This window comes from Rhinolophus hipposideros (genome assembly GCF_964194185.1).
Source record: "Rhinolophus hipposideros genome assembly, chromosome: 7".
Lineage (NCBI taxonomy): Eukaryota > Metazoa > Chordata > Mammalia > Chiroptera > Rhinolophidae > Rhinolophus > Rhinolophus hipposideros.
Genome location: NC_138053.1, coordinates 24,456,361 through 24,470,218, shown reverse-complemented (window position 1 = coordinate 24,470,218; position 13,858 = coordinate 24,456,361). Strand labels below are relative to the sequence as shown.

The 13,858-nt window shown below is 39.5% G+C and overlaps 1 protein-coding gene across 4 annotated transcripts in view; it reads right to left on the bottom strand.

Annotated features, from left to right (window-relative positions):
- The window catches only part of EPB41L4A (erythrocyte membrane protein band 4.1 like 4A), a 229,509-nt gene that overhangs the window by 65,757 nt on the left and 149,894 nt on the right, over positions 1 to 13,858 (bottom strand). For 3 of the 4 annotated variants that reach the window (XM_081052913.1, XM_081052915.1, XM_081052916.1), the window contains exons 11-12: positions 12,603 to 12,680; positions 7,450 to 7,571 (exon numbers count right to left, since the gene is read on the bottom strand). In XM_081052913.1, the coding sequence (XP_080909039.1) occupies positions 7,450 to 7,571; positions 12,603 to 12,680 (200 nt within the window). The remainder of the gene's footprint in view (positions 1 to 7,449; positions 7,572 to 12,602; positions 12,681 to 13,858) is intronic. The other variant, XM_081052914.1, reaches the window with a different exon arrangement.

Here is a 13,858-nt window from a genome sequence, read left to right as displayed (position 1 = left end):
TACAACACAAAGCGACTGTCCTTTGTTTCATCTAATCCAAGGTCTCTGGGTTCCTCCATGAGTCATCCTCTTTTGAAACACAGCATGCTCTGACATAATGACCTATAACACAATCTGCTATACTTTAAGGCCTGGATTAAAATGAACAGGTATGAATGTGTCTTATGCCCCTCACATCTGTCACAATGCAGTAGCAATTCCTAACATTGAAAACTGTATTGTTCCATTACTTTTTCCATGAATTACGATGCACCCTTCCTAGCATGACATCAGTGTCCTCAGCTCTGAGCTTTTTAAGACTATTTACTGAAAACCTGAACGTGCATTTGAAATCATTTTGTGAACTTAATGCATTCATGACAATTATCTGCAGGGCTTTTTAAAAGTATGACACGGTAAAAATGCAAATACTCTTTAAAAAATACATAGTAAAAATAAATCTCTCTCCCACTGATCCCCATCCTTTCAAAAACCCTTCCCAGAGCCACTAATGTTACTAGTTTCTTATGTATCCTGTCTGCAAGTATAGATGTATGCATATCCTCCCACCCCTAATTTTTGTCTTTTTATATAATGGAAGTGTATTCTGTGCTGCTGGCCATCCCCCACTTTTTTTTCTTTTATACTGTATGCTGGAGATCATTCCATATCGGCACATACGTTTTTATCATGTTCTTTGTTTTCCTCTCGACATTGTGGACTCTAGCTGACCTGAGAGTTCAAATTCCAGCTCTGGGGACCTGGACAAGTTCCAGCCTCTGTCTTTTCACCTGTACATTGAGAGTCACAGCATTTCCTAAAAGAAACGAGTGAGACACTGCCAGTAGGGTACCCAGTACAGTAGCAGGCACACAGTGATACTCAATGACAGCTGCTTACTACATTCCCCTACCTCGTGGAGCTCCTCAGGGGACCTGGCCTTTCAGGGCAGACATTGATGGCAGAATCAGACCAACACAAATGTGAATTCTTAGGTAGTTTACCATTTCTGTGATGACAAACACAGCAACAGGTCTGCTCACGTGCTAGAAGTGAGGTTAGGATTTAACTTGTGAAATCCCAGGCCCAGAACCCCCACTTCTGTTTGTTCAACAATTCTGCTTCCCGTCTCCAAGCCCTGTCAGCTCTGCCCTTTCTTTGTCTTCTGTTTCCATTGTCTGTTTGACATGAAAAATGCACTCGGGTAGGCCACGCCACGAATGACTTCAAATAGGGAAAATCACCTTACATGGAAGATGGAATAATTAACTATGTGAACCTTAAAATGATCTCATCATTATTATGAACTCACTGTGTGGAGTTTGCTTTTCCCTCTTCACAGCCACAGACTATCCCAACAAAGCTCGGGAGAAGTGAGCACGGGGTAGGGGGTAAAAATCAGAGGAGAAAAATGGGCGGCACAGGCTACTCTGAGAAATAGGAACACAGTACAGAAGACAACCCCTAACTCTGGGCTGCTCATACCTACCACCTGCCAACAGCTGCCCGTGGGGACTCGAGATCTGCTGGTAGAGCCGAAAAACCTACACACAGAGGCCACTCTGACTTGCCCACTTCCCTCATACCCTGTTTATACTGAATCTTCTAGAATAAAGCAGGTGTACCCAATGTCCTTCTGATGCCCCATTCACTATACTTGAATGACTCCACCCATCACTGTCAAAAGGCCACACTTCCCCTGTATATATTATCCTTTCTCTGTGAGGTGGATGCTGTACGGTAAATATAATTCAGAGACTGACAGGTGGATTGACAGACTGGTCTAACACCACGTAAAGAAAGACACCCTCTTGGTTTAGGAGAAGGAAACTAAAGTGTCCCAAACCTCTACTTGTGCTCGATATATGCTTTGCCCAAGTCAGAAGTATTCCCATGACATCAATCGTGAAGCAGGGGTAATATCCCTATTTGACAGATGAAGAAATTCAGGTGTAAAGCTGGTTAAATAACTTCATAACATTTCACAGTTAGTACACGGACTCCTGAGGCTAAACCCAGATTTACCAGCTGTAGTTCGTTCACTAGAGCACACGTCCTCGGTCTGACATACCAGTCTCTACTCACATAGCTTGGCTTTCATCTGCCTTAAAAACATTTTTTAAAATGTATTTCTGATTGCCACAAGCCAAGACGGGCTTCTGCTGACGTCACATCTGACACAAGGTACCAACTAGAAGAAGTGTTCCATATGACTATTACTTTGTGGACAGTATAATTTCTGTCCAGAGCTATAGAGGCATCAAGTGAAATGGTACTTCACTATGACAAAGCATGCCTCTGTCTCTCTTGCTTTGGGCTGCACCCACTTCAGGTCACCAACAGACGCCAGTCAGTGAGCCACCTGTGAATCATTTCATACAAGGTCCAGAGTTGTGTGACACCTTCATCCCCTGGAATTGGCCAACTGAGCTGCTAACTACAAAGTTCTCCTGCTGGGAGTCACGGAGTGTCGAATGCAATTTAGTGATGCCCATGAGGGATGCTAGGGAAACCCCCAGTGACCCCCAGGGCAGGTGGATCAGCCATTCACACTGAAGAGACGGTCCTCAAGCCATCAAGTTAGGACTCACACACTTTCCTTTAAAGGAAATCAATTGCCAATATGTACAATTCTGGAAACTTGACATAAATATCCAAATTTCATGCTTCCCTTAAAACACAGGAAGATTTGACAACACTGTGTGTGCTCCTGTACAGAAACAACTGCCTTGGGCCTGAGCAGTAGCTGACTGTCCGCAGACGAGCACGAATCATCACTGAGAAGTCCTTTTCATGACCCCCGCAGGCACTGTGTTTGTAGCACCTTCCACATATTCGAAGTGGGAATGCCAAAATGTCCCCGATCTTGCTTTTCAGTTGTCTGAAGACAACTATTTATTTCTCTGTTCGTCAGTGCAATATCGATAAGAACTACAAAAGCTGGATCAGACAATCATAGCATTGTTTATCCATGGCAAATAGCTTCACCCATTACTTTTCTTACAGCTCATTATGGATTATAGCCAACTAGTCTGTCTGTACTGCCTACTTATAGCAGACACTCTCTTCTGACAAGAACCCACCTCCGGGAGTTGCCAAGACCTTGTCAGAGAAAGGCCTGTACAAATATGCACTTTCCCTTTCTGCCATCTCCTCTCCCCTTCTGCTTTACCCCTCCTTAGATGCCATTTAGCTTTGCAGGAATGCTCTGGCCGCTTGCCCTGGCGCTGAACTCCTCTGGGTGGGGCTGCAGGCAGGCTGGGTGCAGGACTCTTGATTCTGGAATGCACTTCCTCATAGAGGTGCCAAGGCCTAACCTTGGCGGATTCTAAACACAATGGCTTTTCAGCTACCGGGGCATTTATTATTACAGATTGAGAGGTGAAACAAAGGCTTTTTCAATCTGCAGAGAACTGAGCCGCAGGGTAAGGGGTGTAGTCACCTCGTTTGACTGAATTTAACTTCAAAAGAAATAAAAGAATATCTTCTAGAGTAACAAGCCATGCATTAGAAATGAATCACATAAACAAACAAAAAGCAAAAGTCTCCTGCCTATCACAACTTGTTTTTTATTATATATAAATGTTAAGTGATGAGAATTTATGTCAGGAACTCCTGTAACTAGTTCCAAAATTTTATTTTAGAGAGAATGCCAGCAGAATTCAATCTATGAAAATGAATAGCTGGATTTATTGGAGTTTTTTTTTTTTTTAAATCTACCTTCCATTAGGTTGGTGCAAAAGTAATTGCGGTTTTTGCAATTGTTTTTAACCTTTTAAACCATGATTACTTTTGCACCAACCTAATATTTAAACCACAATTCCATTTTTGCTAAATATAGGACAATCTAATTAAACTTTTTCTATGTCTTGAAATCAGCTCACTACCATTCTAATTGTCAAAATTTTTAAATAAAAATTTAAGTATTTGTGGCAGAGTGATTTAACAAGGTAATACTTTTGTTTCCCTTTGATCGGTAAAAAATAATTTTTTAAAAAAAATGAGGTATTGTTCCTTTCCTGCCCAGCTACTCATGCATGAGTTCCAGGAACAGGGAGCTTTTCTGAGAAATTGGCTTGCTCTGAAGCTGACAGTGTGGGAGGAAAAAGTGACAGAGCTCGAAGGGGTTCCTGGGGTGGTGGGGACATGGAGAGACCTGAGAGCTACAGTGACCAAATGACCCGCAGGCCAACCCCTCCCAGCATCCCCTACCCCCTTCCAGGCAGCAGAGCCTCAGAGTGGGGCTGGCTTCATGGTCTCTCCAGGCGGGCTTGTCCCTAAACCTAGGAGGCTCCTGGGCTCACCACCGACCCCTCCCCAGTAGTCAAGCTTCATGAGGCCTGGTGCAATGGGACAAGGGGCCAAGTGGTAAGTGCTCAAGGTAAAGACAAGAGGGCTTCCTTCTGATATTCTGCTCCAAATCAGAACCCCACCAGGGTCGTAAGAGTGGAGGATGGGTGAGACTGGGTTCAATGGAGGTTCAAAGCAGAGGACATGCGAATTAGAGGAAAAAGAAAATGCAACGTTTAAAGAAACAGAATAACCTTACTTCCTGCCCCACAACATCCTTCATATGTAATGACAACACTGCCACACTGCCATCTGCAAAATGATCCTTCTCTACTGCAGACAACCACACACTGTCAAAGGGAAGGTCGTTTCTGGGTCCCCAGAATACATCAGTTTTGTGGAACCCAGGCCTGAAAGGTCAGGATGAAAGGAATCCAAACTCAAAGGGAAATGTATGCACAGCAAAATCTTAGTTTTTAAACACTGCATTGTCTAATCCTCTTTTTAGAATACAAATGATGAAAATACACCGTTAAGATATATGTAATACATTTGCATGAATCCTTAAGCTATCACTACAGGGACATTCACTTTAGTTATATTTATAGGCCTCTAAATTTGAAGCAGTTTCATTATCCAAGAACTAAAGATTGGTTGAATAAATTATGTCAAGTCTATCTGTCTATGCAGGAGAAAATTACACAGATCTTAAAATGGTGTTATACAGAAACATTTAAACACTTATCAGAACATATCCATGATATATTCTAAAATAAGAAAAGTAGGTTGTAAAACATTGCTATATAACGTTTGCAGAAAAGACATACAAACGACTAGACGGCTACCTAATATAGTTTAGTACTAGGAGAATGGAAATGAATATGAAATTACTTTTTTTCTTTTTAGAAGGGAAGGTTATAAGTTTTCTAAATTGTGTAAAGCAAACATGTATTTATCGAATAATAAAAGCATAACGTGCTGCATTTTTAGATCCACTTGATGCTGAGAGGCTGTCCTCGAGAAGCGGGGCTGTGCGTTTTCCACACTGTTCCCCTACCACAGAGGGAGCGCGTTTTAATAGGACGCAAGGGGGTGGGGTGGGAGGAAGGAGGTGGACGTGAGGACTCAGTCCAGTCCCAGACTGTCCTGTGAAAACTGCATTTGGCTGCATCTGCATAAGCCATGAGAAAAACCAAAACAAAACCAAAAACCCTGTCCTTAAATTAAAAGCTTCCAGAATTTGGGCTTCCAAAGAGAGCCTCCCCCCTACACAAACATACGAAAAAGTGTTACAGAGGCAGATATTTTTATGAGTATAGGAGAAGAAAAAGAGCAACCTGAGCAGGTTTGTATAAAAAGCATGTGTGATGATTCCTGCATCTCAAGTGGAATAAATTGTTAATTTGAAGCAAGGAATGTTTTTGACATTCTCAGTTGATCTCAGAATAATTTCATGAGGCATGGTGATTCAGAAATAGCACAGGATTTGAAAGTTTGCGTATTGATTATACTCTGCTGGACTTGATCCAAATGGGATTTAAGACTGCTCATATACAAAGGTAAATACAAAAGATCAAGATAAAAATAGTAAATATTAAGGCTAAAATTTTTGTCCTAAGCCACTGCTTCTGATGCAATCTTGGCCAAATTACCTTTATAAATCTCAGTTTCCTCATCAGACAAATGGGGATAATGATAATACTTATGTGGCAAGGTAATCTATTGCAAAATTAAATCATGTCTTATTTTTGCCATTGTAGAACCATCAGAAAGAATTTAATTTCCTCTCAGCCCAGTGACAGGAGGGGACCTACAATCAGATTTAATTTCACTTTTGAAACAGTAAATCAAGTGACATTCTCACAGCCAGCAGTGGTGAAGCAAACTCATTTACTTCATCGGCTTGGCATGAGTGTGAAATGAAACAAAGAAGGTCATCATGCCATGTCAACTGTCATGCAATGTTCAGATGATAATTATTGTTATTAAAAATTCCATTTATTTCACACAATACTAAAGCAAAAAGACCCAGGAGACCTGGGCTCTCATTCCAGCCCCACCTCTATCTAGTTGCTGGGACCATGTCTCCCTCGTCTGAAAAATGGGAACATACCCTTTGCCCTGCCCTTCCTGACAGGGTTATTGTGAGGCTCAGATGAGATAACATACGTGAAAAGTCTGTGGAGAGTGTTCTACAAGCAAGCCACAACCAAAGGCAGTAATGTCATTTTACAGTAAAATTCTGTGAGCTCTGAGCATTGAACATGGATTATAACTGATTGATTAGGTGCTTTTATCAAAGAAGTAGTCTGCATTGAAAACAAAAAGTCTACGTAACCCAAATGTCTATCAATAGTAGCATGGATAAAGAAACTGTCATGCAACAGAATACTCACAGCAAGAAAAACGAATGCACTTTAATATACACTACACATAATATGGATAGAAAGAAGCAAGACAAAAGAACACATATTATGAGTCATGCATATAATGTTAAAAAGACAGAATAAATTAGCTTGTTCAGGGAAGGCTACATAAGTAGTAAAATTATAAAGAAAAATAAGGAAAAAATTATCACAAAGTCAGAAGGGGGTTTTCTCTGATTGGTAAAAGAGTAGACAAAGAAGATGCGAGTAGACAAACAAAAGGGACTTCTTAGCTTGCAGGCTATGTTAAATTGCGTGTATGCGTGTGTGCACGTATATATATTTATTATACATATGTATACACATATACATTTATATGTTATGGGCATTTGTATGTACATTTTATATGTTTTTCTATATGTATATTACAGTTCACAATAAAAGTCCAACAATAACAAAACACCAACTGAATTCTATACAAATTATGTCAACAATGCTCCTTTTTTTAAAAAGAGACTTCCTAAGAGTTTGTTTCAATTGCGATCTCAGATACATCCAACTTCAGAAATCACTTACTCAGTTGAGATTTTGTTTAGTCTCTTAAACGGAAGTATAGTCATTAAGCAGGTTACGGTGATTCAAGTTGACTACTTGCCTACTTATGAATAAGTTCTGACTGCTTAGACATTTTCACCATCAAATCAAAAATTCTAGCATTAACAATAAAAAAAATACAATTGGGCTATAGTCACCACCTGAGCATATCCTATACCACAGGCCTAACAGGAAACACAACTTTATACCGACAACTTACCAGCAGACTGTGTTTGTGCTATTCTCTTAGGATAAGTCTTGCTTCGACTTCTTGCCACATTCTGATCTGGCCGGGGAAGTTGAATAGAAAGATCTCGACTCATTTGCAATGCTGTCCTGCCACTTGAAAAATGCAACATTTTGATTAACACAGGTAAAACCACACAGCTACCAAATTAAACAACAGCTTATTCAGAATATCTGCAAAGTATGGAGAGAAGAAAAAAACACATTCACGCAGGCTGTAAGCAGATATGGGTTTTCAATCGATTCTCACTGCAACATCAACCAAGGAAATATTAAATTCTAATTGGAAGGATTTAAGTTAGACAGGAGGAATATCTCTTAGGAGAAGAAACAGGGGAAAGGGGCTTATTAGAGGCGGAGTCAGGTTTAGATTTAAGCAGAATAATGGGCTAAAAATAGAGGATGCTGATTGACTTCCAACTCTACAACTAAATAATAAAGAAATGATGGCGGGCTGAATATACACGGGCAACAAAATTACATGGGTCAACAAGTCCCACGTTATACCTGCATAGCAAGTTGTAATGCATCCCCTACAGGACCACTGTGTGATCTACTCTCAACCTTGCTATGGCACCATCAACCCTTTAGTATGCCCACCTCACCTGTGCCCGATCAAGTGCCCAGGATGATTTAAAGCAGGCCTAAATCCCCGTGCACAGTACTGCTTCTCTAGCCTGTGAGGATCCAAGAGGGTTAGCTTTCTCTGGGGTGGACTCATCTTCTCAAGGAACTGTGTCATTTCATTTGTGGGACTTTGATGAACGATCATCCCACTGAAAACGTATTCCACAGCTGCTAAATTTAAGTCAGAGAATGATCCTGGCTTTCACCTCAATATTTTAGGCAAATTTTTCACCTAAACATCATTTAGGCTCAAGAAGAAATGCATTTCTATTTGTCCCATAGATGGGAAGACAAAGAGCCTTTTAATGACCCCAAATCCTATTCCTCCTACATTTACAGAATAAATATTGGTGACTCTCTTCCAAAAGAGATTAAATGAGAGTAATAAAGCAGAATTTACCTCCTACATGCTTCTGTGACAATTTCTCCTCCTCACTACTCCATCCATCTTTATTAGAAATTTTTTTTAAAAATGCTTGAAACAGTCATACAAAGTGGATTTGTATGAAACCGTCATACAAATCAGGCTAATCGGGGACACCACTTGACATGAGCTACCGTAAATTAAGATGTCAAGTCACATCTATAGTGTACTTCATGTTTAACAGATCATGAGAACCGGGGGAGGGGAGATGAGCAAACTGTGACAGGTTTTCTTTCACTTGAAATTTAACTGTATGGCATTTTTAAAGTTAGTACATAAGGTAACATGAATAGCAACATCTCTCTCCTGAAAAGCTAAAAGAGAAAAAAATCTATAGAGAGAGCAAAATTCCATTATTATAAATGGTTTGGAGTATGAAGATAAGACTTACAACAGACTTTCTCTGTTATACTACTTGGGTATTGTATACTTCGCTGCATAGAGAAAAAAAATTTTGTCCTAAAAATAGAACCCATTCTGTGGACCACTGAGGCATTTTATAATGAGATTTTACTTTATTATTCAATTTTTCCTCATGTGTTTGCTCTCAGAAATAAAGGAGAAATGACAAAATCATGTCAGAAAATTAATAAAATGATGGTCCGGAAACATAAACTGATCTGCCAGAGGTTGTATGGGACCCGGGACGAGAATAAGCTTTCGGGCCTCCAGCTGGTCCGTACAGCGCAGCCTGGATGTGTGGGAGAAGGAACATAACACTCACTTTGAAGTTGCAAGCCCGGTCTAAAAAACACAGCTCTGTTACAACTGTAACAGATTATAATCAACAGATTATAACAGAAATAATCAACAGATTATTTTTGAAACTCCTGGAGCCTTATTTTTATCATTTATAATATATTTCTACTTATTCTTACTATTTTCTAGCAGAAATACTCTTGTACAGTATTCTTACTATTTCCCTGTAGCGTCAAGTATTTGATTACTAGAAAGATTTATAGTGCCTGGTGGCTCCGAAGTGACCGCACAGCAATTTATTCCCATGATCACCCACTTCCCTCCCTCCCCACACTCTGGCACACATACTCCGACTGGCACTATCAGGAGCTCTTCAGCCCCAAAGCGAGGGCACAATCGGCAAACAGTGGCATAGAGAGAAGGGAACACGAGTGGAAACGCCTGGGTTCAAATCCCAGCCTTGCCAGTTACTCATTAAAGGTCTTTAGTTCAATTACTTTTGTGGGGCTCAAGTTTCTCATCTGTATAAATGAGGATATGATATTTCCTTTGGCAGGTCACTGAGCAGATTAAATAAAGTAACACATGTGAAAGCACCTGACACAAAGAAGTTTGTCATGAGAACTTGTTCTCCCTTCCACGCTTTAAGAAACGTGGAAAGTGTGTGTGACTTAAGTCCTACAAGAAGGTTATCTGGGTTTCCAAGGGCAGGGGTTCTCAGGCCCAATACTCATTTCTGGAGTATAAATTCTACACAACTCATTCATTCATCAAAACCAGGAGTCCCCTACAAACTTAATGAGTAAAGGCAAGGTTAATTTTTAAAAGGCTTGGAAAAAGAGGATTCAGTGTATACCAAAATATTTAATCAAAGATTTGACCAATCGCTATTTCAATTACTGATCTCTGATAATAAAACAATAACAACAAAAGGATAAGATTGTTAGATTTCAGCTCAGTCTTTCTCCAGAAATTTAATTTAGAATTTTGGAAAGGATTGACTGACACTTATCACTAAAAATGTCTAATTTTTCCCTTCTCAAGTTATGACGAGGTTTTCTAAAAGATGCTGGAATCCCCTCAGTATTCTGCAAGCCCAAAGATGCAGGAAAGAGAGGAAAGACTAGATAGAACTGTCTTCCTACATCACATACATCTGTACACACACACCACTATAAACACATACACAATTGTACACACAGATACAGACACACCTCCATTCAAACACCGTAGCGACTTGTTATGCTGTTCTATATACCCCATCCTCTAAAAGCCTGTAGGATCAAGGAGGGGCCCTCTGTGTTTCCAGGGCTCTGCTTTCATTCCACCAGATCTACAGAATGTCTCAAGAAAGAAACAGGTCTACGATGTTTGTTAAAGGCTGGGTATTTTTCTTCTTTTGACAATTTACAGTCCATGTGCTGGCGACCACCCAGCTATCTGAGACCCACCCCTGATTACCTATTACCTGATTACTGATTACCCTGATTACCCTGATCACCACCAAGCCTAGCTCTGGGCAGTGGGATGAAACGTGTTTCTTCTAGAGATGGCATAACGTTAGTGTTTCCTACATACAGACATGGAGATGTAGTTTCATTAGACTAACAAGGCAGTTAATACCAGCAATGAAATTAGAACAGATTTAGCAGAGCTTCCAATTCTGCAAAGGTTACCTTTAATTACTTTCTTGGAAGAAATGATATTTAATATGCAAAATCCAATAACTTTCTAATAATAATTCCCAGGAGCCACAACATTTGCATTTCAATAAATTTGAGAAATCAGGTATGAGTAAAAGTGTGGAAACCAACTACAACATATGTTAAACAGCATAATTACAATTTTAATCGTAGGAACAGCAAGACAGATACCTTTTCACTAGCTCCATTTCAGTGAAAAAGAGATAGATTTACACATTCTCTCTATCACCCTTGACATGTTTTATGGCCCAAATGGGAGAAGAGCACAAATAGTGACTATTCACTCTTCTTCGCAATATGGAAGTAAATACTCTTTCCCTAAATTTCTGATAATTGTATCACTGTCTACGGGAGAACCTTGACAACCTGAAGGTTACATTTTCAGATATCAATGAATACCTTCATACCAATATCAAGAACGTTTGTAATACAATAACATCTAAGTTTTATTTAAGTCATTAAATGAGAAATTATCTGCATACTATGTAAATATTAATATACTGAACATTAATATTAATCACTCTGATTATCTCTGGTTTCCAATTGAAGACAAAAAAAAAGTGGGTTATAAAGAAGAGGAATTAAAGTCCGACATATCATTGTCCTACAAACATTTGCCTGGACTTTATTCCTAAGTCTCTTAGGTAAGCATCTCATTCAGTGATGTCTCCAGGGGAACTGACAGAACAGTGTCCCACCCCCTTAAGCGGCATTTCTGCAGCCTGCTTGGGTCTTACAGGACGGGGGACCTGCTTCACTGGCTGAATGACACTGTTCTGAAGACAGAGGTGGTTAGATCTGAAACATTTATCTTTAAGGACCCAATTCCATGCCCTGCAATCACAGGCTCTCTACTTAACAGAAACAAAACAAATTCTTTTTCAAAACATGGAGGGCTCCTACTTTTAATGCTGGTATCAGAAAAAGACACAAGCACCTGCCTGGCTGCCTAAGGGATCAGGCACATCCTGCAACATGCCAATAGTGTGCCTAACGGTTAAACGCACAGGCTCTGTAGTTAAAGACTGCCAAGCTGTGGACCCCACTTTACTGCTTTCTAGCTGGGTTACCTTGAGAAATGGCTGGGCCTCTTTGAGCCTTAGTTTCCTCACACGGTAATGAGGACAATATTAAGAAAACTGTGATGATTAAATGAAGCAACAAATGGAAAACATTTAGTACAATACATGGCACTTCGTAAATGCTGGATAAAGTTTAGATACACTTACTAGCATTACTACATGTAGTCTTTATGCTGTAGAAAACATGGTTTGAGCCATAATATAAAATATACCTGTGTTACAGTAGGGATCAACTGAATGTTATAGAATGCCAATCAGCTAGTATTCAAAATATCCGTTTTGTTTCATAGTCAGAACATGATTAGAAATAAGTGATATTTGCATCAAACTAAATTTCTAAGATAGTAAGCTCTACTACATTCTAAAAGTCCTATGTTAACGTAGCGAATACAGACATGAAGTATAATTAAACTTGGATAATCATTTTTGTCAAAAATGTTTTAATAAACTATTATGCTCATGAAAATCATTGACACTGTGGGAAAATAAGAAGAAAATTAAATCACAAACTTTACTGTGCATGTATATGGACAGCTGAATTAAATATTTTTTTATTTACACACCTTTCCCCCAAGGAAAAAATGCCATTTACCTATACCGGTGCTTGTAACTCATGGATCCAAACTTGCTGAGTTTTCTTGACAATGAATTTGATTCATTTTCTGGCAGTCTAATTCATTTTTAAAAGAAAATTAGATAAGGACTCATAAATACAGATTCTTATGCAACACTTGAGCAAACGCTAGTTAGAAAGTATAATAGCACAACACTGTTTTAACAGCTTGTCAAAATATTTCATTTAGTCTACATATCGGCAGAAAATAATAGTCAGTTATTTTTAGCTAATATTTGAAACACAACCACATTCTAGCTTTTTATATATGTATAATATCAAAGTACTCATACTTTCTGGAGACTATTATATACACCATTGCCCTTGTCAGCTTGACATGGGAATCACCTTACTTTCTCTCCTGAAATCATACTGGGAACTTTGTCACTATGTTGATTTACTCAAGTCAAGGTTCTCATGGCATTTAACCATATCTAATATGTTGGTTCACTCTTCTTTGTACAATATTGTCTAGTATTTCCCATTCCAGGGTACCTTCACCAGACCCTTCCCTGGGGAACCCCTTGGCCCAGCCCCATGGACCTGGAGGCAATGTGTCCAGTTTTCGGGGCCACATCCCTCTCCTAATACAAACTCTATAAAGGACATTGGTCATTTTACAAGAATGCTTATGCAACTTGGAAAAACTCTTCCATGCAAATCAAATAGGAAGAAGAGAAAGAATTAACCTAGTTTTAAATTTAAAACCACCAAAAGATACAGCTTAATGTACCACCTGATAACATTTAGTTTTATACCTTTATACCGTAGGATGTGAAACAAAGTGTCCCCACAATCCAACAGTCAATTCTCTACCCTCCTCTTGACCTACTAAGAGCACAGCAGCAAGGCAGCTACCAGCTGCCTACTCACCAAGACATTTTCCCCCATACTCTCCTGGTACTCCTTATCATACTATATGGCTGGCTCTTCCTGTCCTTGAAATGCTGGGAGGGTCCCACAGCTCAGTCCTTGGCTTTCTGCTTCTCCCTCTTCACTTTTTCCATAGGGACCTCATCCCATTGCCTTTGACTTAAATATTCAACCTTGGTCTTTCCAGTGAGCTTTGTATGCCCAACTGCCTATCCATGTGTCCACTTACATGGCTAACAGGCATTTTAAATTTAGTATGTCCACAGCAGAACACTTAATTCCCACTAATACCAAAGCTTCACTTTTACATAAACCAAAAAAAAACATTGTCCTTGACCCTTTCTTATAATATGAGCAAAGAA